Here is a 19,035-nt window from a genome sequence, read left to right as displayed (position 1 = left end):
TTGGGCCCTGCACCTGATGGGAGACCAGGAGGAAGCACCTGGCTCCTGGCTTCGGATTGTGGGGAGCAATTCGGACTAGACTGAGTTACTGGAATTAAGACTTATTCTATGCATCTGCTCTCCCACAATATGGCGCTGGGAGAGAAGAAAACAGCTTCTACCCAGCTGCCTCCAGTTCAGCCAATGAACTGTAGGACTTGCTCCTGGTTGGAGGAGAGCAGCGTACTCGGCGTGTGGGCAGCCGAGTTGGGATTGGCGGAGGAGGACTATAAAGGAGGAGAGAGACGGCATGCACCGAGGAACATCTAAGGGGAACATCTAGCTGAAGGAACACCTGTGCAGCCCCCGAGAGAGCCGGCCGGCGGTGTGCCACTCCCCTGCGGAAGTGGGGAATGTGGCCAGGGGGAACTGCCCTTCCACGGAGGTGGAAGGGATAGTAGCCAACCCGGGAAGAACCAGCAGCAAACCGGGGAGGGCCGAGCAGATGAAAGAACAGCGCAGGGTCCTGTGTCGTTCCTCCATGAAGAGGGGGAGCGACATAATGGTGCCGTGACTCGGATAGGAAACTTAGGAGGGAAGAAACGGGAAGAAGCAGGAAAATACCGGAGAGAGAGACTAGCGAAGAGCCTAGGGGAAAGCCGGACGAGAAAGGTGCCGGAAGAAGCTATTGAAAGCCTAGGCATAGACTTGGATATGGACTGTGGGAAAGAAGTTAGGATTTGAAAGCGAAAGTGAAAGCTTTCATAGACTCGGATGCGGACTATGGCGGGGAAGCTAGGAGACTGAAAGCGAAAGTGAAACCTGGAGGAGGCTTGGACTCGGATACGGACTGTGGGGAGTAGCCAGGAGAAATGAGAGGAATATTGTTGGAAGAAAACTTAAGGAAACGTACCCGGTAGAGAAAAATGTTAGGGAGGATGAAGCCGCGAGTGCAGGCCAAGGCGGAGACATAAGCCACCTTGGAATTCTTCAAGTCACCCCTGGGAGCAAGAGGCGAAGATCTGGAACCAGAGGCAGAGACATGGGCCGCCAGGTTGGAATTCGCCAGGTTAGTCCGGGGAACTTGGACTGAATGCCGGTGGTGGCGGAAACATTCGCGGAAGCCGCCGCGTGCAGAGAGAGCACGGGGCGTGAATAGATAGGGAATGCGGGGCTGGCGCGAGGCCGTGGCGCGAAGTGCGTGGAGACCGCGGAGTGTGCGCGCGAAGCCGAGCCGCGCAGATGAGAGAAGCGCGGGCTGAAGCGGCGCAAAGCCGGGAAGCCGCCGCGGGGCGGCGAGGCGCAGAGAAGCAGCCTCGGGGCGGGCGCCGGCGGGGCGAGGCGCCGGGAAGCCGCGCAGAGCCGTGAAGCTGCCGCTGGGCAAGGTGCCGAGAAGCAGCAGGGAAACCGCGGGGATAAGAGAAACAGAAGTTTTAGAAGTAAAATGAGAGAAATAGGAATGCTGGAAGATAGAAGTAAAATGGGAGAAATAGGAATGCCCGGAGATAGAGAAATAGAGAAAGGCCTCCCCACAACACAGCAATGAGAGAGCTTGGATTCGGTCTGCCTGATTAGGGCGATAAGCACCAGCAGGCAGCTCGACCAGAGTATGAGCTGCAGGTCACCGAAGATAGGCACGAATCAACACCAATAAGCCTCCCCACAATATGGCAATGAGAAGGCTTGGATTCGGTTTGCCTGATAGGGCTTGTAAGCACCTGCAGGCAGAGCAGAGCATGCGCTGCAGGGCACCGAACACAGGCACGCATCAGCGCCTAAAAACCTCCTCACAACATGGCGAAGAGAGGACCCGGATTTGGTTTGCCTGATTGATAGGACTTGTAAGAACCTGTGGCAACTCTAGCAAGCAGAGCAGAGTGTGTGCCGCGGGACACCGAAGACAGGCGCGTATCAACGCCAAAAAATAAAAAGAAAGGGGGATCTGTGGGGAGCAATTCGGACTAGACTGAGTTACTGGAATTAAGACTTATTCTATGCATCTGCTCTCCCACAATATGGCGCTGGGAGAGAAGAAAACAGCTTCTACCCAGCTGCCTCCAGTTCAGCCAATGAACTGTAGGACTTGCTCCTGGTTGGAGGAGAGCAGCGTACTCGGCGTGTGGGCAGCCGAGTTGGGATTGGCGGAGGAGGACTATAAAGGAGGAGAGAGACGGCATGCACCGAGGAACATCTAAGGGGAACATCTAGCTGAAGGAACACCTGTGCAGCCCCCGAGAGAGCCGGCCGGCGGTGTGCTGCTCCCCTGCGGAAGTGGGGAAAGTGGCAGGGGGAACTGCCCTTCCACGGAGGTGGAAGGGATAGTAGCCAACCCGGGAAGAACCAGCAGCAAACCCGGGGAGGGCCGAGCAGATGAAAGAACAGCGCAGGGTCCTGTGTCGTTCCTCCATGAAGAGGGGGAGCGACACGGATCAGCGCAGCACGCTGGCTGTAGCGGCCATTTTGGGGGTGAACCAATGGAAAAAGGAAGACCTTTCTCTCTGTCTCTCTCTCTGTCTAAATCTCTGCCTGTTTCTCTCTAACTCTCTCTGCCTGTCAAAAAAAAAAAAATCTATTTGTAGCACCTACTGATTTTTCAAGAGAATTCAATGTGCTACAAATTTATACTCATTGAATGTTACCTACCATGAGTAAATTTTTCCTCTTATCTATCACTTCAGGAAACATACCTGGGTGAGGGCTTTAAAGGTCTCAGTGTAGACTGGCTCCAGGGACACTCCACTTGTCTCTGCAGCATGCTGGATTTGGTGCAGCCACTTCCGTCTGGCGCAGTTCCTCAGACTCTCAATGTGACTCCTCTCTAAAGTATTCATTAGAAATTCCACAACGCTTTCCAGAACTTGATCTTCATTGCCCCTGAGTTCAGATACAACCAATTCTATGTATTTCTGAAATTGTTTTGAAGATAACCTCACTTCATGACCAGGGTGTGGTTTTGGAAACTGGATGTGTAATTTAGCTAAAAGACATAAACACAAAATCAAGAACTAACGAGAAATGTGTACATAGGTGTAGGAAAATTTCATTCTGCTCTTACAAGATGACGCTCTTAATTCTGCTTTCCCTGGAAAACCAGGGATATCAGCCCAATAACTTACAGTGACTTCCTGTGCTCAATCAGGATGACTCTGTGTCATCCTCTGTGTTTGTTTTGCTTTGTTTTAATTCTGCTACTCGGCTTTGTGAAACTCCAGGGTCTTCTTTGACTCCTACCTAAAATTTGCCTTCGTATCCAATAGACCACTTATCCTGTTACAGTTTGGCAACATATCTCATTGTCATTCCTTTCAACTCCACTTTTATAACCCCTGCTCACTTTTACCACTTTATAATTGACCTCCCAATAACAAGTGCTCCATATATTTATTATTAAATTATTATTGTTATTTTTAAAAGATTTATTTATTTATTTATTTGAAAGGCAGAGTTAGAGAGAGAGAGAGAGAGAGAGAGATTCTACCCACTGACTCATTCCCCAAATGGACACAACAGCTGGAACTGGGCTGATCCAAAGCCAGGAGCTAGAAGCTTCCTCTGGGTCTCCCACATGGGTGCAGGGGACCAAGCACCTGGGTCATCTTCCACTGCTTTCCCTGGCACACAAGCAGGGAGACAGATTGAAAGTGGAGCAGCTGGGACTTAAACTGGGGACCATATGGGATGCTGGAATCATAGGTGGTTACTTTACCCACTATGCCACTACTCTGGCCCCTAAATTATTATTTTTATTAAAAATTTACTAATCTTCTGTGCCACAACACTGGTTCCTAATGCCAGCCATTTTACTTAAGTTATTCGGAAGAGGATTTTTTCTTTTTTTACTACCACTGGACTTAAATGAATGTGAGGATATGAGACTGAACCTGGTCAGCACAAGCAGAAAGGTTATGACAATGGTGCTAACTCAAAGAAGAATGAAGGGGCAATGCCATTTTTAGAACTCTCAAATATTGTTGTGTCCTGAAGTAGCTCTGGGCTTCTCTATTACATGAACGAATAAATTCCTTTTCCATTTAACTACTTGGGGTTGGGTTTTCTACTTCTTGAACCAAAAGGGTCCTAAGTGAAACATCCTCAATTAGATTAAGGTAACTTGTGGGTTCTTCCTCTTCCACCTCTTCTCCTCCTCCTTTTATTCCTCTCCCTTCTTGAACAGTTTGGTCCTAAAGGCTTTCAGCAGAGCAGAGCAAGGTACATGTCTGCCCTTGCTCAGGGGAAGCCAAGATGGTACATGGCAGGGCAACAGTCAAAATGTGTTAAGTAGGGCAGGGTGGATTGGCATGAGTTTTCTGTGCCTTAGAAGGAAGGGCAGGGAGATTATCTATGTGGAAGAGCAAACTTCAGCCCATCTGAGTGAAGAAGGTGGCCTTACAGAGGGGTGATTTAAGTTGGAATGTCAAAGTCCAAGCAGGATGAAGAGCTTTGCATATTCTGGCTTGGTAAAACTTTATCCTGCAGAGTCCAAGATGCAGGGCCAGCCATTGACTCTTTAGGGTTCTGATAACGTCCTTCTGGAAAGATGCATGAAGAGGCCCCCAGACTCTGTCATGTCAACATCCTTAGTATGGGGACATGTTGGGTTTCTCTGTTCTTCATTAAACCCCAAAGCCACAGTCAAGTAAAGTGCCTCACAGTGCCTTCCCAACTGAGCTGGAGGGAACCCCAAATCTTTTCCCAGGAGCAGTCATCTTCTCAAGGGTCACTTCCATACTAATACTGCACATTTTGTGCTGACTTGCTGGGAAAGTTTTCTGTGTCATAGTCAAACGTCAGTATGCAGATCTTCTAGTGAGCTTTGCTTTGCTCTGGGTCAAAGGAGTGCAGGACACATAGACTACGATCTCACACACGTCCCAGCACAGGCAGACAGACATCCCCCAACCTGCATTCCTTGGTGGCTACTGAGCTTGCTCGCTGCTGCTCACTGCTGGGGGAGCTGCTGGCTTCCAGATTGTCCAAGTCACTCCTGATGTTACCCAAGCTGGAATGTGGCTCCAACTCAATCTGGTCTGCGGGGTCACTGCAGTGCCCTGGATTACTCACCATGCTGGAGAAATCTTTTCTTTAGCCTGGCCATAGAGATGTCAATTGGAGTACCAATGTACTCCAGGTGAATAGTTTTCATAACCAGATGTGGAAGCCTGGGGAGGACATATCTTGGGACAGAGTAGCTACGGCAGCCATCTGCTGCAGCAAAGGGCCTCATGTTACTGTATCTACACTGAGTCCCATCGGCACAGTAGCTCTTCTGAGAGCATTTGCAAGTGGTAGATGGTTTGCTGCTCATCAAGTTCTATGAGGACTGGCTTTGATATCCTTCCCAATACATATCATACATAAAATACTCACAAGTGACCTGCCTGGTACTCTTGGTGATTGGGCTGAGGGACCATTGCTCCATGGCCCACTCTCCCCGCTGCCACCGCCACCTCTGATCTAAATCTCAATTTTTCATCTTGGATACAGAAAAGATATGAAGAGTAGGACAGAACAATAAACAAATAAAAGAGCTGTTCAAGATTTGTCATACTCAAATTTAGCATCTTCTTCATTCTTTTAAATTAAAAAATTTTAGAGGAAGAGTGTGAGAGAGAGAGATCCCCCATCTGCTGTTTCAATCCCCAGATACCCAAAATAACCAGGTCTAAGCCAGGCTGAAGCTGGGAGTTGGGAACTCTATCCAGGTCTCCCTTGTGAATGGCAGAAATCCAACCATTTGAGCCATCACCTATTGTCTCCTAGTGTTTGCATTATCAGGAAGCTAGAATTGGGACCAAAGCCAGGACGTGAACCCAGATACCAGTAAGGGATATAGCTATCTTAAATTCCTTTGTAAAGCAACTAATTGTGTTTTTCTTCCCCCATATTGCCATAGGTTTAGCGATCATCTCCTCAGGCCAGGTAGTGACCAATAGGATTACTGACAGTTGTTTTGTATCAGTCTTCCCTTGAAGAGAATAATTTGTTGTTCCTGCTTGCAGACTTTTTCATTAGACAACAGATGCTGCCTCCTTGTTGCGATCCAGCTCCTTGTTAATGCACCTGGGAAAGCAGCAGAAAGATGGCCCAAGTACTTGGGCACTTACACCCACGTGGGAGATCCAGATGGAGTTCCAGTCTTCTGGCTTTGGCCGAGCCCAGACTTGGCCATTGAAGCCAAATAAACCAGTAGATGGAAGGAGTCTCTCTCTCTCTTTCCCTCCCCACCCCCCATCTCTGTGTAATTCTGCCTTTCAAACAAATACACTTTTTAAAAATAATGAACATTTTAAATTTAGAAATAAGGTATATCAAAGGTGCCACATAAGTCTTTAAACCCAGTGAAGAGCAAAATCATTTGAACTGTGATCTAATAAAATAAAGGAAGGAATTTATTATAGTGGGATAAGAATTTAGTAGCTTTTGACTAGGAGGTATTAATCAGAAGAGAAAAACAGTGGAGGAGGAAAGGTCATTAAAGACAATGAGAAGTTAATAAATTGAAGAGAAACTTGCAAGTCACATAGACCTGAAGATGAATCAGACCTTGTGAAGTCAGAGATAGAACAAGAAAACAGGCATAACTGTTGACTAGGTTGGATTCTTATAACTTGGAGTGAGGGTAGTCAGGTACACAGCGGGCATCTAACCATATAGAGTTAAGGTCGTGGACAAAGCACTCCACAATGTTCTTTACTCCTGAGTATGCTGACACATACATGAGGGCCTCAATTTTCTCCTTATTTTGGTAACCCTTGTTATTTTTTTATTTTTAAATTATACTCATACTAGTAGTTATGAAATGGCATCTTATGATTTAAGAATAAGCAACATGCTCACTGTAAATATGTTATAGTACTGGGAAACCTGAAGTCATGTTGTTATATATTCTCATATTTTACCTTTCTTCATAGATTCTTTTTCCATTCCCTGCTTGTATGTGTACAGGAGTTCATCAACTTCCTTAACATCTAGGAAGCCTGAGCTGTCACTGTCCCATTTCTGAAAGAGGGCTTCTAGGAGAAGCCCCCGTCGGACTCGGAAAGCATTTTGTTTTACCTAAGAAAAACAGAACAGAAAGACAGGAAAACAAAACACAGAGAATATAGTGTTCATTGTGCCAGCTGACATCCTGTGATTATTCCAAAAAATTTTAAGCATCATATATGTATGTATGTATGTATATGTATATATACATATATGTATGTATATAGCTTTACTTTGGGGCTAAGCATGATATTAATGCAAAATTAATTTTAATGCCCTAAATGTCATTTTCCTTTTCCCCTCTAGACAAAATAAGCAACTCCCCTCTCTCCCCCTCAGGAATTCTCTGCATTGGACACATTAACTTAGGAAGGTTCCTAGAAGCCTTAGAAATCTTTGATCTTGGGGCCAGCACTGTGGCGTAGTGGGTGAGGCCGCCGCCTGCAGTGTCGGCATCTCATATGGGCACCGGTTCAAGACCTGGCTGTTCCACTTCTGATCCAGCTCTCTGCTGTGGCCTGGGAAAGCAGGAGAAGATGGCTCAAGTCCTTGGGCCCCTGTACTCATGTGGGAGACCCAGGAGAAGCTCCTGGCTCCTGGCTTCAGATTGGCTCAGCTCCAGCTGTTGCAGCCAATTGGAGAGTGAACCAGTGGATGGAAGACCCCTCCACCCCCACCCTCTGCCTCTCCTTCTCTCTGTGTGTAACTCTGACTTTCAAATAGATAAATAAATCTTTTTTAAAAAATCTTTGATCCTTCCTTTCCACTCTCTTTTTGTTTGTTAGGACTGTGATCAACACATGGAGTGCTCTGCCCGGCTTCTTAGTGAGATGTGTGTTGTGGCGCAAGGCAATGAATGACTGTGTTCACACAATGAAAAAAGGATCTTTTTTAAAAAATTATTTTTACTTAACATTGACTTGAGATTAATTTTTTTTTACCTTCTAGACTTTTTGCTAGAATAGTTCTATTAATTAGATAGTAATTGAATTAACAGCTGGGTAGATTTCATGACAAAAAGAACACATGGGTAAATGATGGGAACTACAGCTGAGGAAGCAAAAAGGACACCAGCTCTAGCATGAAGTTGAGAAGACTCACGAAGCTGATAAAATTGCTGAAGAAGCTTGGTAAAACTAATTGACATATTTCATATGAGAGGACAAATTATTCACATAAGGTAATATGTAGGCATTTATCTAACACCCAAGTAAGTATTAAGTCCTTAGGAAATATGTACTACTTGGGTGCCAATGAGTAAAAATATACTCTAGCCATAATCATACCCCTAGGTATGTGCACTTGTAAACAGACTCACACGTAATGTACATGTATGTCCTTACACATACACATGTATGCGCCTGAAAACCTAGTTACCAAGCTTTAGAGGAGGAAAAAGCAAAACTGCATAATGAACCGCCCTGTACCAGGAGCAGCCATGTTATTATTAGGAGAATGATTTCTCTGGAGTGTGATCTTAGAACACTCACCAATAGACTAAAATATAATGGCTATGCTTGTGAAATAAAGTTTTTTAAGCAAAGCCACGCTAGAAGCAACTGTGATGGAGAGGTTTACTTATGATAGTGACTTCACTTGTTTCATTGATGAATATTACCCACCTGTTCTAAGGCACTCATTTTCTCTTCTTTTCTCTCAACATAGCCCCGCTTAAAAAATGTGGCCAGGGTCTCGCTGACACTCAAGGAGGTATCTTCACCAACAAACGTCTCCAGGAGTTGCACAAATTGGAGCAGGTTGAAGGAAACTCCACTGAAGGCACTCCTGCCTTTTACTTCCTTGTAAGACTGAATATTTCTTATAATTGAGTGTAAGTCTGTCAAGCAGGAAACACAGGCCAGGCAGTAAACAATACTCTCAGATCTTAGGGAAAATAAATGAGTGCCTATCATAATAGACAACTGCTATTTCTTCCTGTCAGGAGCCCATGCTATTTTGCCTTTTCTTTGGGCAAACTTCTCTCCTCCACTGTCAGTTCAGGTGACATTAAGCCTCCTCTCCCTTACCCCATGGGTGACCAAGGGACATAGGTCTGGCCAACATTTCATACATGACTGCAAAGTCACCCACTATAGGACACGATAGCCCAGAATTTTTAGGGAAACTAATAGCAAAGAGTCATTCTTCAGGTACTCTGACTGCGGCACTAGTAGGATGTAAATTTAGTGATGCTCTTGTGGACATTTTTGCCACAGTATGGAGAACAGAGCTCAAAAGCAGAGAGGTAGTGGTTCTGCTGTTATTTTTGAGCTCCTGTTTTGGTTGTTTCTGAAGCCAGTTAAGCTCTGGGCTTCCAACTTAAATAAATAAGTAAATACTAACACCATGACTTCTCCCTCAAAAGTGTGTACTAATATGCTTATCTAGCAGTTCAATGTTACAGCATGAAGCTGTATTTCATATATTTATATTTCATAAAATATCTATCCAGTGACTTATGTTTGATTTATTCATTGACTCAATCATGCCCCCATGCTTTCTATACGGGATGTGATGATTATCCATGCAATTTTTTAAAATGGTAAAACAAATTGAAACAAAGACTACCAGGAAGAAGAATACAAACTGGCAGGTTACAAGAGTCTGACCAATGCCATACATTTTTGCCAGAATATTTTGAGGATAGAAAGTTTGCTGTTTGGCCAGGCTTAAAGTAAGCACCAATAGCAAGAAATTATTTTTCATATAATTATTACTACTATTTGTTGATACGTACAGCAAAATGATAAAATAGAATTTTAGTAAAATATGAGTAATTTTCAGAACAATCGAATAGAGTTTATCCCAAAGCCCAAAATTCCTGTTTCCTCTGTTGAGTAGATATTTCATTGCAAGTCTTCAAACACAAGATAGATTCTTCCCTGTCTTATATTTGGATGTAGTCATACTAGGAAGAAGAATAAGTAGATTGATTTCTATTGAGTTCTACTATCTGAATTCTTTTTGTGTGCCTGGATCATGGTTTCAATGCAGTTGAATGGCCATGTAACAGCTAAGAAAAGTTTTCTAGCCCTGTGCCATGGCTCAATAGGCTAATCCTCTGCCTGCAGCACTGACACACCAGGTTCTAGTCCCAATCGGGGCGCCAGATTCTATCCCGGTTGATCCTCTTCCAGTCCAGCTCTCTGCTGTGGCCTGGGAAGGCGGTGGAGGATGGCCCAAGTCCTTGGGCCCTGCACCTGCATGGGAGACTAGGAGAAGCACCTGGCTCCTGGCTTCGGATCAGCACGGTGCACCGGCCGCAGCGCACCGGCCGCAGCGCGCCGGCCGCAGCGGCCATTGGGAGGTGAACCAACAGAAAAAGGAAGATCTTTCTCCCTGTCTCCCTGTTTCTCTCTCTCACTGTCCACTCTGCCTCTCAAAAAAAAAAAAAAAAAAAAAAAAAGTTTTCTAACGCCATTAAGTTTGAAAGCAGAAAAGCATTCACCAATAGCATAAATCACCATCAATAGTACACCATCGCCAAAAATATCCATCTATGTGGGTTCCTCATCATGTTTCTGATTCTCTGTATAGATCCATAGCTCTCAGGGACAAAATAATGCAAGGATCACTCTACAATTGCATCTTAGATAAATCCAGTTTTTATCATGGAGTCCATGGTAAATTAAATCTATCCACTGAACCATCATCTATGCTTCCTAGTCTTGTTGTTAATATGTACCTGTGAACCTAGAGTTGCCATAGATTAGGTTTGCCTGTTCCTCATCTTCAAATTTGACATACTTCATTCGCCAGTTACAAGTCAAAAATTCACCTGTAAAACACACATTCCAAAACATAGTCAAGTTAACTTTGTTTTCACTGTGATTTTGTTCCATGGTGTAAATTAAAGGAGGATTAAATGAGTTACCTGACCATGACTTTCCTTCCATTTTTTGGGATTTAGGTTCACAGGATTTGTCTTTCTGTGCTTCCTTTTTTGTAGCTCCTAAGATGTACAAAAGAAAATGTCTATGAATTGGACATTATATATTCCACTAGACATGCTAAGATTAACAGATGAGAAATGCCTTGCACTTAGAACACCAAAAGGTACTTTCCCATATATGCTGTGTCATAATCAGCCACAATGAAGTTATTTAATAACTTCATTTTTTTAACAATAGTTCTGTGTCCAAAGCTATTTTTTATATCCCAATCTAGTCAAGAAAAATTCAGAATACATTTCCCAGCCTCTCTCACAGCTAGGTATGAATTTAGGTATGCCTAACGTTTGACCAATGAACTGTCAGTAAATATTTGGAATGCAAGATGCTTTCTGTCTTAAGTATGTCTTTCAGAAACTCTTCTAGAATATATATGTAGCAGAAAAAAGTAAAATCCATTTTTATAGTTGAGATAAAATTTTAAGAAGTGTTTTCTAATATCAGATACTATGTTGAAAACAAAATGGCTTCTTCTGCCCTTTCAGATACCCTATTAAAACACTTGTATATGCAGCATTACCAGATTCTTTCCTTGCAAATGGATTTTAGTGAAAAAGGACTTCTAGGTAAATTGACAATAGTGATATCGGTTTGCATGTAATTGATTATTCAAGATCCAGACTCATGTTGAATAGTAAAATATGACTAAAGTTGACATGACCTGATATGCTAGAAGATATCTTTTTAAATGAGCATTTTTGAAAAGGCATTATAACCACACCACCAACCAGGAGTTGATACTGTAAGAGAACTGCATTGCTACCTGAAATATGATCTTTTTTACTTGATGTTGGAACTTCCCCTTGCAATTCAGACCTCACAAGTGGTTCCTCTTCATATGCTTGCTCCGAAGAACTCTTTTCCTGTGAGGGGATTTCAGTGTATCCAGAAGGAATAGCCGCCCTAGATTTTGTACTTTCTTTTATGTTACTTTCTTCTCTTGATTGTGAAGTTGAATCTATGTCCTGTTGTTCTTCTGGAGTTGTCTGTCTTTGGGGTCTTTGTTCTGACTCCTTGTGTTGTTCTTCTACTATGGACTCTCTGTGTGATCTGGATTCCGAAAGTGATACTCTTTGCGATCCTTGTCCCCCTTCTGATCCTTTGTGCTGAAATTGTCCTGATACTGACTCTCTCTGGGACCCTGGTTCTGCAGCGGACGCTCTACGAGCTCCTGGTTCGATAGTTGACCCTCTGCGGGACCCTGGTTCTGCAACGGACGCTCTACGACCTCCTGGTTCGATAGTTGACCCTCTGCGGGACCCTGGTTCTGCAGCAGATGCTCTACGTGCTCCTGGTTCGATAGCTGACCCTCTGCGGGACCCTGATTCTGCAGCTGACACCCTACGTGCTCCTGGTTCTATAGTTGACTCTCTGCGGGTCGCTGGTTCTGCAACTGACACTTTGCGTGGTCCTTGCTCTACTACAGACCCTCTGTGTGATCCTTGTTCTGAGGCTGATAGTCTGCCTGGTTCTTGTCCTGCTGTTGATCCTTTGTATGGTTCTTGTTCTGGTACTAACTCTCTAATTGATCTTCGATCTGGAGTTGACTCCGTGTAGGCTCCTTCTTCTGTTACTGATTCTCTATGTAGTTCTTGTTCTGCAGTTGGCCTTCTGCCTTGTTCTTCAGTTGAAATTCTGTGTGATCCTTGTTCTGCAGTTGTCACTTTCTGCTGTTCTGGTGTGTTGAGTGATGGTGTTGATTTTCTCTGTTCATTGCGTTTCTGTTGCTCTTCTGAATTTTCTAACAATTTGCTTTGGTTTTTGCTGTCATTTTTTTCAGAAAGTAATGTATTCATCTCTAAGAGCACTTTGTCAAAGTCTTCATAAATGTGCTTCTGATTATCCATGTCTCCCCAGAACTCAGGCAGGACTATCTCTTCAAATTCAACGAATGGCCCTAATGCAGAAAACAAAACATTTACCTAAACAAATGATTATATAATACAGAATTAGAGCTATTAAATTAATGCAAAAAATTAAGTACAGTGATTGTAATAAATGTTATCCTTCACTGCAACACAATAAAAAGCAAAAAGGTACCCAAAGGAACCTAAAAAGTGCTCACTACTGTGAATTAGAGATCACTTCTCACTAAAAGGCATGGTTTTTGGAAATGAACATAATTATTCTTTTGCAATGTGGAGTGTAGCTTGGACTGCCAAGGCAAATAGAATTCATCTTCCACCTTTGTTCTTCTTACAATACGCAGAGCATAGGAGTGGAGGAAGGGGCACATTTTATATTTCAAATATCTTTTCAGTATAAAAATAGAGCAAATCAATATCCATGACAATCTTTTACACAGGCTATTTTAAAAATGATCACCTTTCTCTACCTTCTTCTTTCTTATTATTACTCAATTATTTTCCTACACAACTTATGTAGACAACTGGTTCAGAACTCTAGGGAAAGACTGTAGCATTCGCTAGAATCCCACTGTTACAAAACAAGAACAGGAACAGGCAATTGGCTCAGTGATTATTGCTGCTTGGGATACCCACATCTCATATCTGAGTCTCTGGGTTTGAATCCCAGCTCCACTTCTTTTTATTTTTTCCTTATTTTTGAATAATTTTAATTAGTTTTTAACAGATTAAATATGGTTTGCAGATACAATTCTAGGAATATAATGATATTCCCTTCCTTCCTCCATCCCTTCTTCCCTCTCACCTTCCATCCTTCTCACTTTCTGTCTTTTTCAGTTTCTGAGATAATAAATTTTAAATTTACCACACAGTAAAAAGGCTTAATACTTCACCAAATAAGAATTTTAACAAGTAAAAGTAAAAAGACCCTAATTCAATGGGAATATAGACAACAGCTATAAACACTAATTGAATGGGAAAAAGACATTTCCCCCATATACAGTAAATTTTAACATAATCAGAATAATTATAACTACAGTAGTATAACTTTTTTTTTTTTTGACAGGCAGAGTGGACAGTGAGAGAGAGACAGAGAGAAAGGTCTTCCTTTTCTGTTGGTTCACCCCGCAATGGCCACTCCGGCGGCGCACTGCGGCTGGTGCACTGCGCCGATCCAAAGCCAGGAGCCAGGTGCTTCTCCTGGTCTCCCATGGGGTGCAGGGCCCAAGGACTTGGGCCATCCTCCACTGCACTCCCAGGCCACAGCAGAGAGCTGGACTGGAAGAGGGGCAACTGGGACAGAATCCGGCTCCCTGACTGGGACTAGAACCCGGTGTGCCGGCGCTGCAGGCAGAGGATTAGCCTAGTGAGCCGCGGCGCCAGCCTAGATTCTTAACCATTGACTTGACAAAGTTATAAAACAAAGTTTTATAAAACCATATTTACAGCAATACTGATACACATAGGCATTTCTTTCTTTTCTGTAAAAAAACTTTAGCTCCCACACATAAGGGAGAACATGTGGTATTTGTCGTTCTGTGTCCAGTTTATTTCACTCAACATAATGTCCTCCATTTGTGCCCATTTTGCTGCAAATGGTAGAATTCCATTCTTTTTTATAGCTGAATAACATTCCATTGTTTATATAAACCACATTTTCTTTAATTCCAGATTTTGGCTACTGTGAACAGTGCTGCTGTGAATATGGTGGTGCAGGTATTCTTTCATCTGTGTTCATGTCTTTTGGGTATATACCCAGTAGTGGGGTTGCTGGATCATACAGCAAGTCTATTCCTAGTTTTTAAAGAAATCTCCACACTGTTTTCCACAGTGGTCACACTAATTTGTATTCCCACCAACAGAGTATAAGTGTTCCCCTTTCTCTACATCCTTTCCAGCATTTGTCACTCTCTGCGTTTTGGATTTTGGTCATTCTGACAGGAGTGAGATGATCTCTCACTGTGGTTTTGATTTGTATTTTCCTGATGGCTAGTGATGTTGAACATTTTTTCATATTTATTGGTCATTTGTATCTCTTCTTTTGAAAACTGTCTATGAAGTCCTTTGCCCATTTCTTAACTGGATGGGTTGTTTTGTTATTGTTGAGTTTTTAAAATTGCTGTTACCAGCTCCACTTCTAAATTTAGCTTGCTGGTAATGTGCACCCTTGGAGGCAGCAAGTGATAGCTCAAGTACTTGGGTCCCCCACCCATGTGGGAAATCAGAATTGAGATCTGGGCTTCTGGCTTCAGCCTGGCTGAGCCTTTGCTGTTGCATGCATTTGGGGGTGAATCAGTGGATGAGAGATCTCTGCTTGTGTGTCTCTGGCTCTCTCTCTCTCTCCCATTCAGTTAAGAATGGTCAAGAATGGAAATTAATGCATTTAAAATGCATTAATGCATTTACAAACAACAACAAAATCCTGATGTGCAGGACTACAGAGTAGGATTCGTGCCACAAGACTATCCCAATCACCTCCAGAAATGTTTGGAAGTTAAGCTATAAAATTGATATGCCCACAATTTTCAGAAAAACCATATGTATACTATACACAGATTTTTAAGCATCCAAATAATAAATCTTCATGCAGAAATAAAATATTAATATTTTTTGGAAAACCCAGAAATTAAAAGATTTTCTCTAAAAATGAAAAATAAAAAATAAATTTTTATTTATCTTGGTGGTAATATAAAAAGGACATTTTACCATGTAAGTATAGTAAAGGTATGCAAGTAAAACTGCTTGGAAAAAGGAAGTATTTTTCTTAGAAATCTTAGTATTCTAGGTTGGCATTGAAAATGAAATTACTATTACCAACATAATTTCCAGAGAGACAAAACATCACATGATTTCACTCACATGTGGAGTCAAAAAAAATTGGTGATTTTGCAGAAGTTAAAAATATAATGCTTGTTATCAGAGCTGGGGAGGGACATGTGGTGGGAGGGACAGAAGAGGAAAAGTCGATTAACGGGTATCAGGTTATAGCCAGATAGGAGTAATAATTCTGAGGCTCTTGCCCAGTAGGGTGACTTTATATAACGCTAACATAACGTATATCTATCTCAAGAACTCGGGAAGATAGGATTTTGGGTGCTTTCATTATTAAGAAATATTAAATCCTTGAAAGGACAAATATTCCACCTTGATTGGACATTATATGATGTATACATGCAACAGAACATCACATAGTACCCCACAAATATGCCCAATTTTTATGTCTGTTAAAATTTTTTAAGCAAAAAAAATTTAAAAAACACAAAAATTTCCAAAATGAACTATCATCAAAGTATTTCCTTTCAAATGGTTTAAAATTGAATTCTAGCTGAGTTCTGACATGCCAGTTTTGAGTACTGAACTTTTGTGAAAAATACATCTAGTTCTGACAAAGAATGAATTTTGTGGGGGAAATGAACAACTAGAAATAATGCAGTTACCATGTACTAAAGGAGATGATACATGGAGGGATTCCTTGGTTGTCGCTCCCCCTCTTCGTGGAGGAACGACACTAAACCCTGCCTAGGCTTCATATCCGAGTCACGGCACCATTATGTCGCTCCCCCTCTTCGTGGAGGAACGACACAGGACCCTGAGCTGTTCTTCTGTCTGCTCGGCCCTCCCCGGGTTTGCTGCTGGTCCTCCCCGGGTTTGCTGCTGGTTCTTCCCGGGTTGGCTACCATCCCTTCCACCTCCGTGGAAGGGCGGTTCCCCCTGCCACATTCCCCACTTCCGCGGGGGAGCGGCACACCGCCGGCCGGCTCTCTCGGGGGCTGCACAGGTGTTCCTTCAGATAGATGTTCCTGGTGCATGTTGTCTCTCTCCTCCTTTATAGTCCTCCTCCGCCAATCCTAACTCGGCTGCCCACACGCCGAGTACGCTGCTCTCCTCCAATCAGGAGCAGGTCCTGCAGCTTGTCAAGTTAGTGAGAGGCAGCTGGGTAGAAGCTGTTGCCTCCTCTCCCAGCGCCATATTGTGGGAGAGCAGATGCATAGAATAAGTCTTAATTCCAGTAACTCAGTCCAGTCCGGGTTGCTCCCAACACTTGGTGGTGGAATGATTTTGTGTTATCAAATCAGTGTACTTTATCACTGCAATTTGAACATACTCTCTCCAAGTAGCACTTACATTGTCTTGGGTTTCGAAGTAAACTCCTAAGCATCTGTGGACTTTGGTCATAGAACATTTCCAGCAAGGCCAGTGTCCTCTGACGATCCAAAATCCCTACCTAAGCAAAAAGTCTGTAATTAGTTGTTACAGAAGACTTAAGGCTTTTACATAGATAGAACATGACTTGCTGAAGCTTCTATCACCTCCACCACCACCACCATCATGTAAATAACAGCATTAGGAAAGCAGTCATCTTGCCTTAGGCTTATATTTGATTTCTCCCGTCTGTGACATGTTGAAATGATTTACACATAGATGGTTAACAAATATTTGTCGTTACTGACTTCAAATGTATGATGTCCAATTCTGGGGCCAGCTTTGTGGTGCAGTGGGTTAAAGCCCCAGCCTGCAGTGCTGGCATCTCATATGGGTACCAGTTTGAGTCCCGGCTACTTCATTTCCAATCCAGCTCCCTGCTAATGTGCCTGGGAAAGCAGTAGAAGATGTTCCAAGTGCTTGGGCCCCTGCACCCATATGGGAGACCTGGAAGAAGCTCCTGGCTCTTGCCTTCAGCCTGATCTAGCTCTGACCATTGTGGCCATTTGGGGAGTAAACCAGTGGATGGAAGACTCTCTCTCTTCTCTCTCTCTCTCCCTTTTTTAATAACTATTTCAAATAAACAAAATAAATCTTTTTTTAAAAAAGCATGATGTCCAATTCTTACTTAACTTGACCTGGGTATGTCACCTGAAACAATTAACTGTTCTCTTTATGTCCTTTTAAGAATTATTATGGGAGTTGGCACTGTGTCGTAGTGGGTAAAGCTGCCACGTGCAGTGCTGGCATCCCATATGGGCGCCAGTTTGAGTCCCAGCTGCTCCTCTTCCAATCCAGCTCTCTGCTATGGCCTGGGAAAGCAGAAGATGGCTCAAGTCCTTGGGCCCCTGTACCCGCTTAGGAGACCGAGAGGAAGCTCCTGGCTCCAGGGTTCGGATCAGCACAGCTCCAGCTGTTGCGGCCAATTGGGGAGTGAACCAGCAGATGGAAGACCTCTCTCTCTCTCTCTCTCTCTCTCTCTCTGCCTCTGCATCTCTGTAACTCGGCCTTTGAAATAAATAATCTTTTTTAAAAAGAATTATTATGAGAAAAAATTTAGTTACAGAAGAAGACAAAAAATAATAAAACTAACATCTATGTTCCTAATACCCAGAAATGACTGTTAGTATTTTGTGTAAATGCTTTCAAAAATAACTGATGCTTCTCTCTGCAAATTGCTTTTATTTACTCAACATGGAGATCTAGTTGATATATGTAAAAAAGCATATTAATTCCTTTTAACTGCTATATGGAATTGAATAATATAAAGACACCATAATTTAAAAAAATTATTTTATTTATTTGAAAGACAGAGTGACAGAGGAGACAGAGGGAGAGAGAGAGAGAAAGAATTTTGCACCTGCTGGTTCATTCCCCAGATGGCCAAAACAGCCAGGGCAGGGCCAGGCCAAAATCAGGAGGCTGGAATTCCATCCAGGTCTCCCATGTGGGTGCAGGGGCCCAAGCACTTGGACCATCTTCTACTGCTTTCCTTGGTGCATTAGCTAGAAGATGAATCAGAAGTAACCAACCAGGACTCAAACTGGCACTCTAATGTGAGATGCTGGCATCAAAGACGGCAGCTTAACCCACTGAGCCACAGTGCCAGCTCCTGTAACTTACTTAAGATTGCTCTAGTGATGGACATTTAGATTGTTTCTGGTATTCTTATACCAAAATCATGCTGCATTGGATATTCTTATATACATCTCGTGTACATATGAAAACATTTCTCTAAATAAATAAATTACTGGATTGTATAATATGCAATCTTTTCAACTTTAGTTGAAAATTTTTTCTCATAATAATTCTTTTTTAAGAAGATTATTTATTTCAAAGGCTGAGTTATAGAGATGCATTTTCAACTTTAATAATTATTGCCAAATTGCTCCACAAATTACCCATATCAACTTAAACTCCCACCAGCATAATATTGCTCCATATCCATTCCAGTACTTGTTATCGTTAGAGTTTTTGATGTTTACTATCTCATGGGTTAAAAAAAGATACCTGGTTACTTTAATTTGCATTTCCCTGATTATTAGTAAGATTAA

At 42.8% G+C, this 19,035-nt stretch overlaps 1 protein-coding gene across 5 annotated transcripts in view; it reads right to left on the bottom strand.

Moving 5' to 3' along the window:
* The window catches only part of EFCAB5 (EF-hand calcium binding domain 5), a 139,387-nt gene that overhangs the window by 30,256 nt on the left and 90,096 nt on the right, over positions 1-19,035 (bottom strand). For all 5 annotated transcript variants that reach the window (XM_070061150.1, XM_070061149.1, XM_070061151.1 and 2 more), the window contains 7 exons: positions 16,904-17,003; positions 11,677-12,810; positions 10,838-10,915; positions 10,649-10,741; positions 8,586-8,800; positions 6,879-7,035; positions 2,667-2,956 (listed from right to left, as the gene is read on the bottom strand). In XM_070061150.1, the coding sequence (XP_069917251.1) occupies positions 2,667-2,956; positions 6,879-7,035; positions 8,586-8,800; positions 10,649-10,741; positions 10,838-10,915; positions 11,677-12,810; positions 16,904-17,003 (2,067 nt within the window). The remainder of the gene's footprint in view (positions 1-2,666; positions 2,957-6,878; positions 7,036-8,585; positions 8,801-10,648; positions 10,742-10,837; positions 10,916-11,676; positions 12,811-16,903; positions 17,004-19,035) is intronic.

Source organism: Oryctolagus cuniculus, chromosome 17 (assembly GCF_964237555.1).
Source record: "Oryctolagus cuniculus chromosome 17, mOryCun1.1, whole genome shotgun sequence".
NCBI classification, from domain to species: Eukaryota; Metazoa; Chordata; class Mammalia; order Lagomorpha; family Leporidae; genus Oryctolagus; species Oryctolagus cuniculus.
The sequence above is the reverse complement of the archived record's forward strand: the minus strand, read 5'-3'. Positions and strand labels throughout refer to the sequence as shown.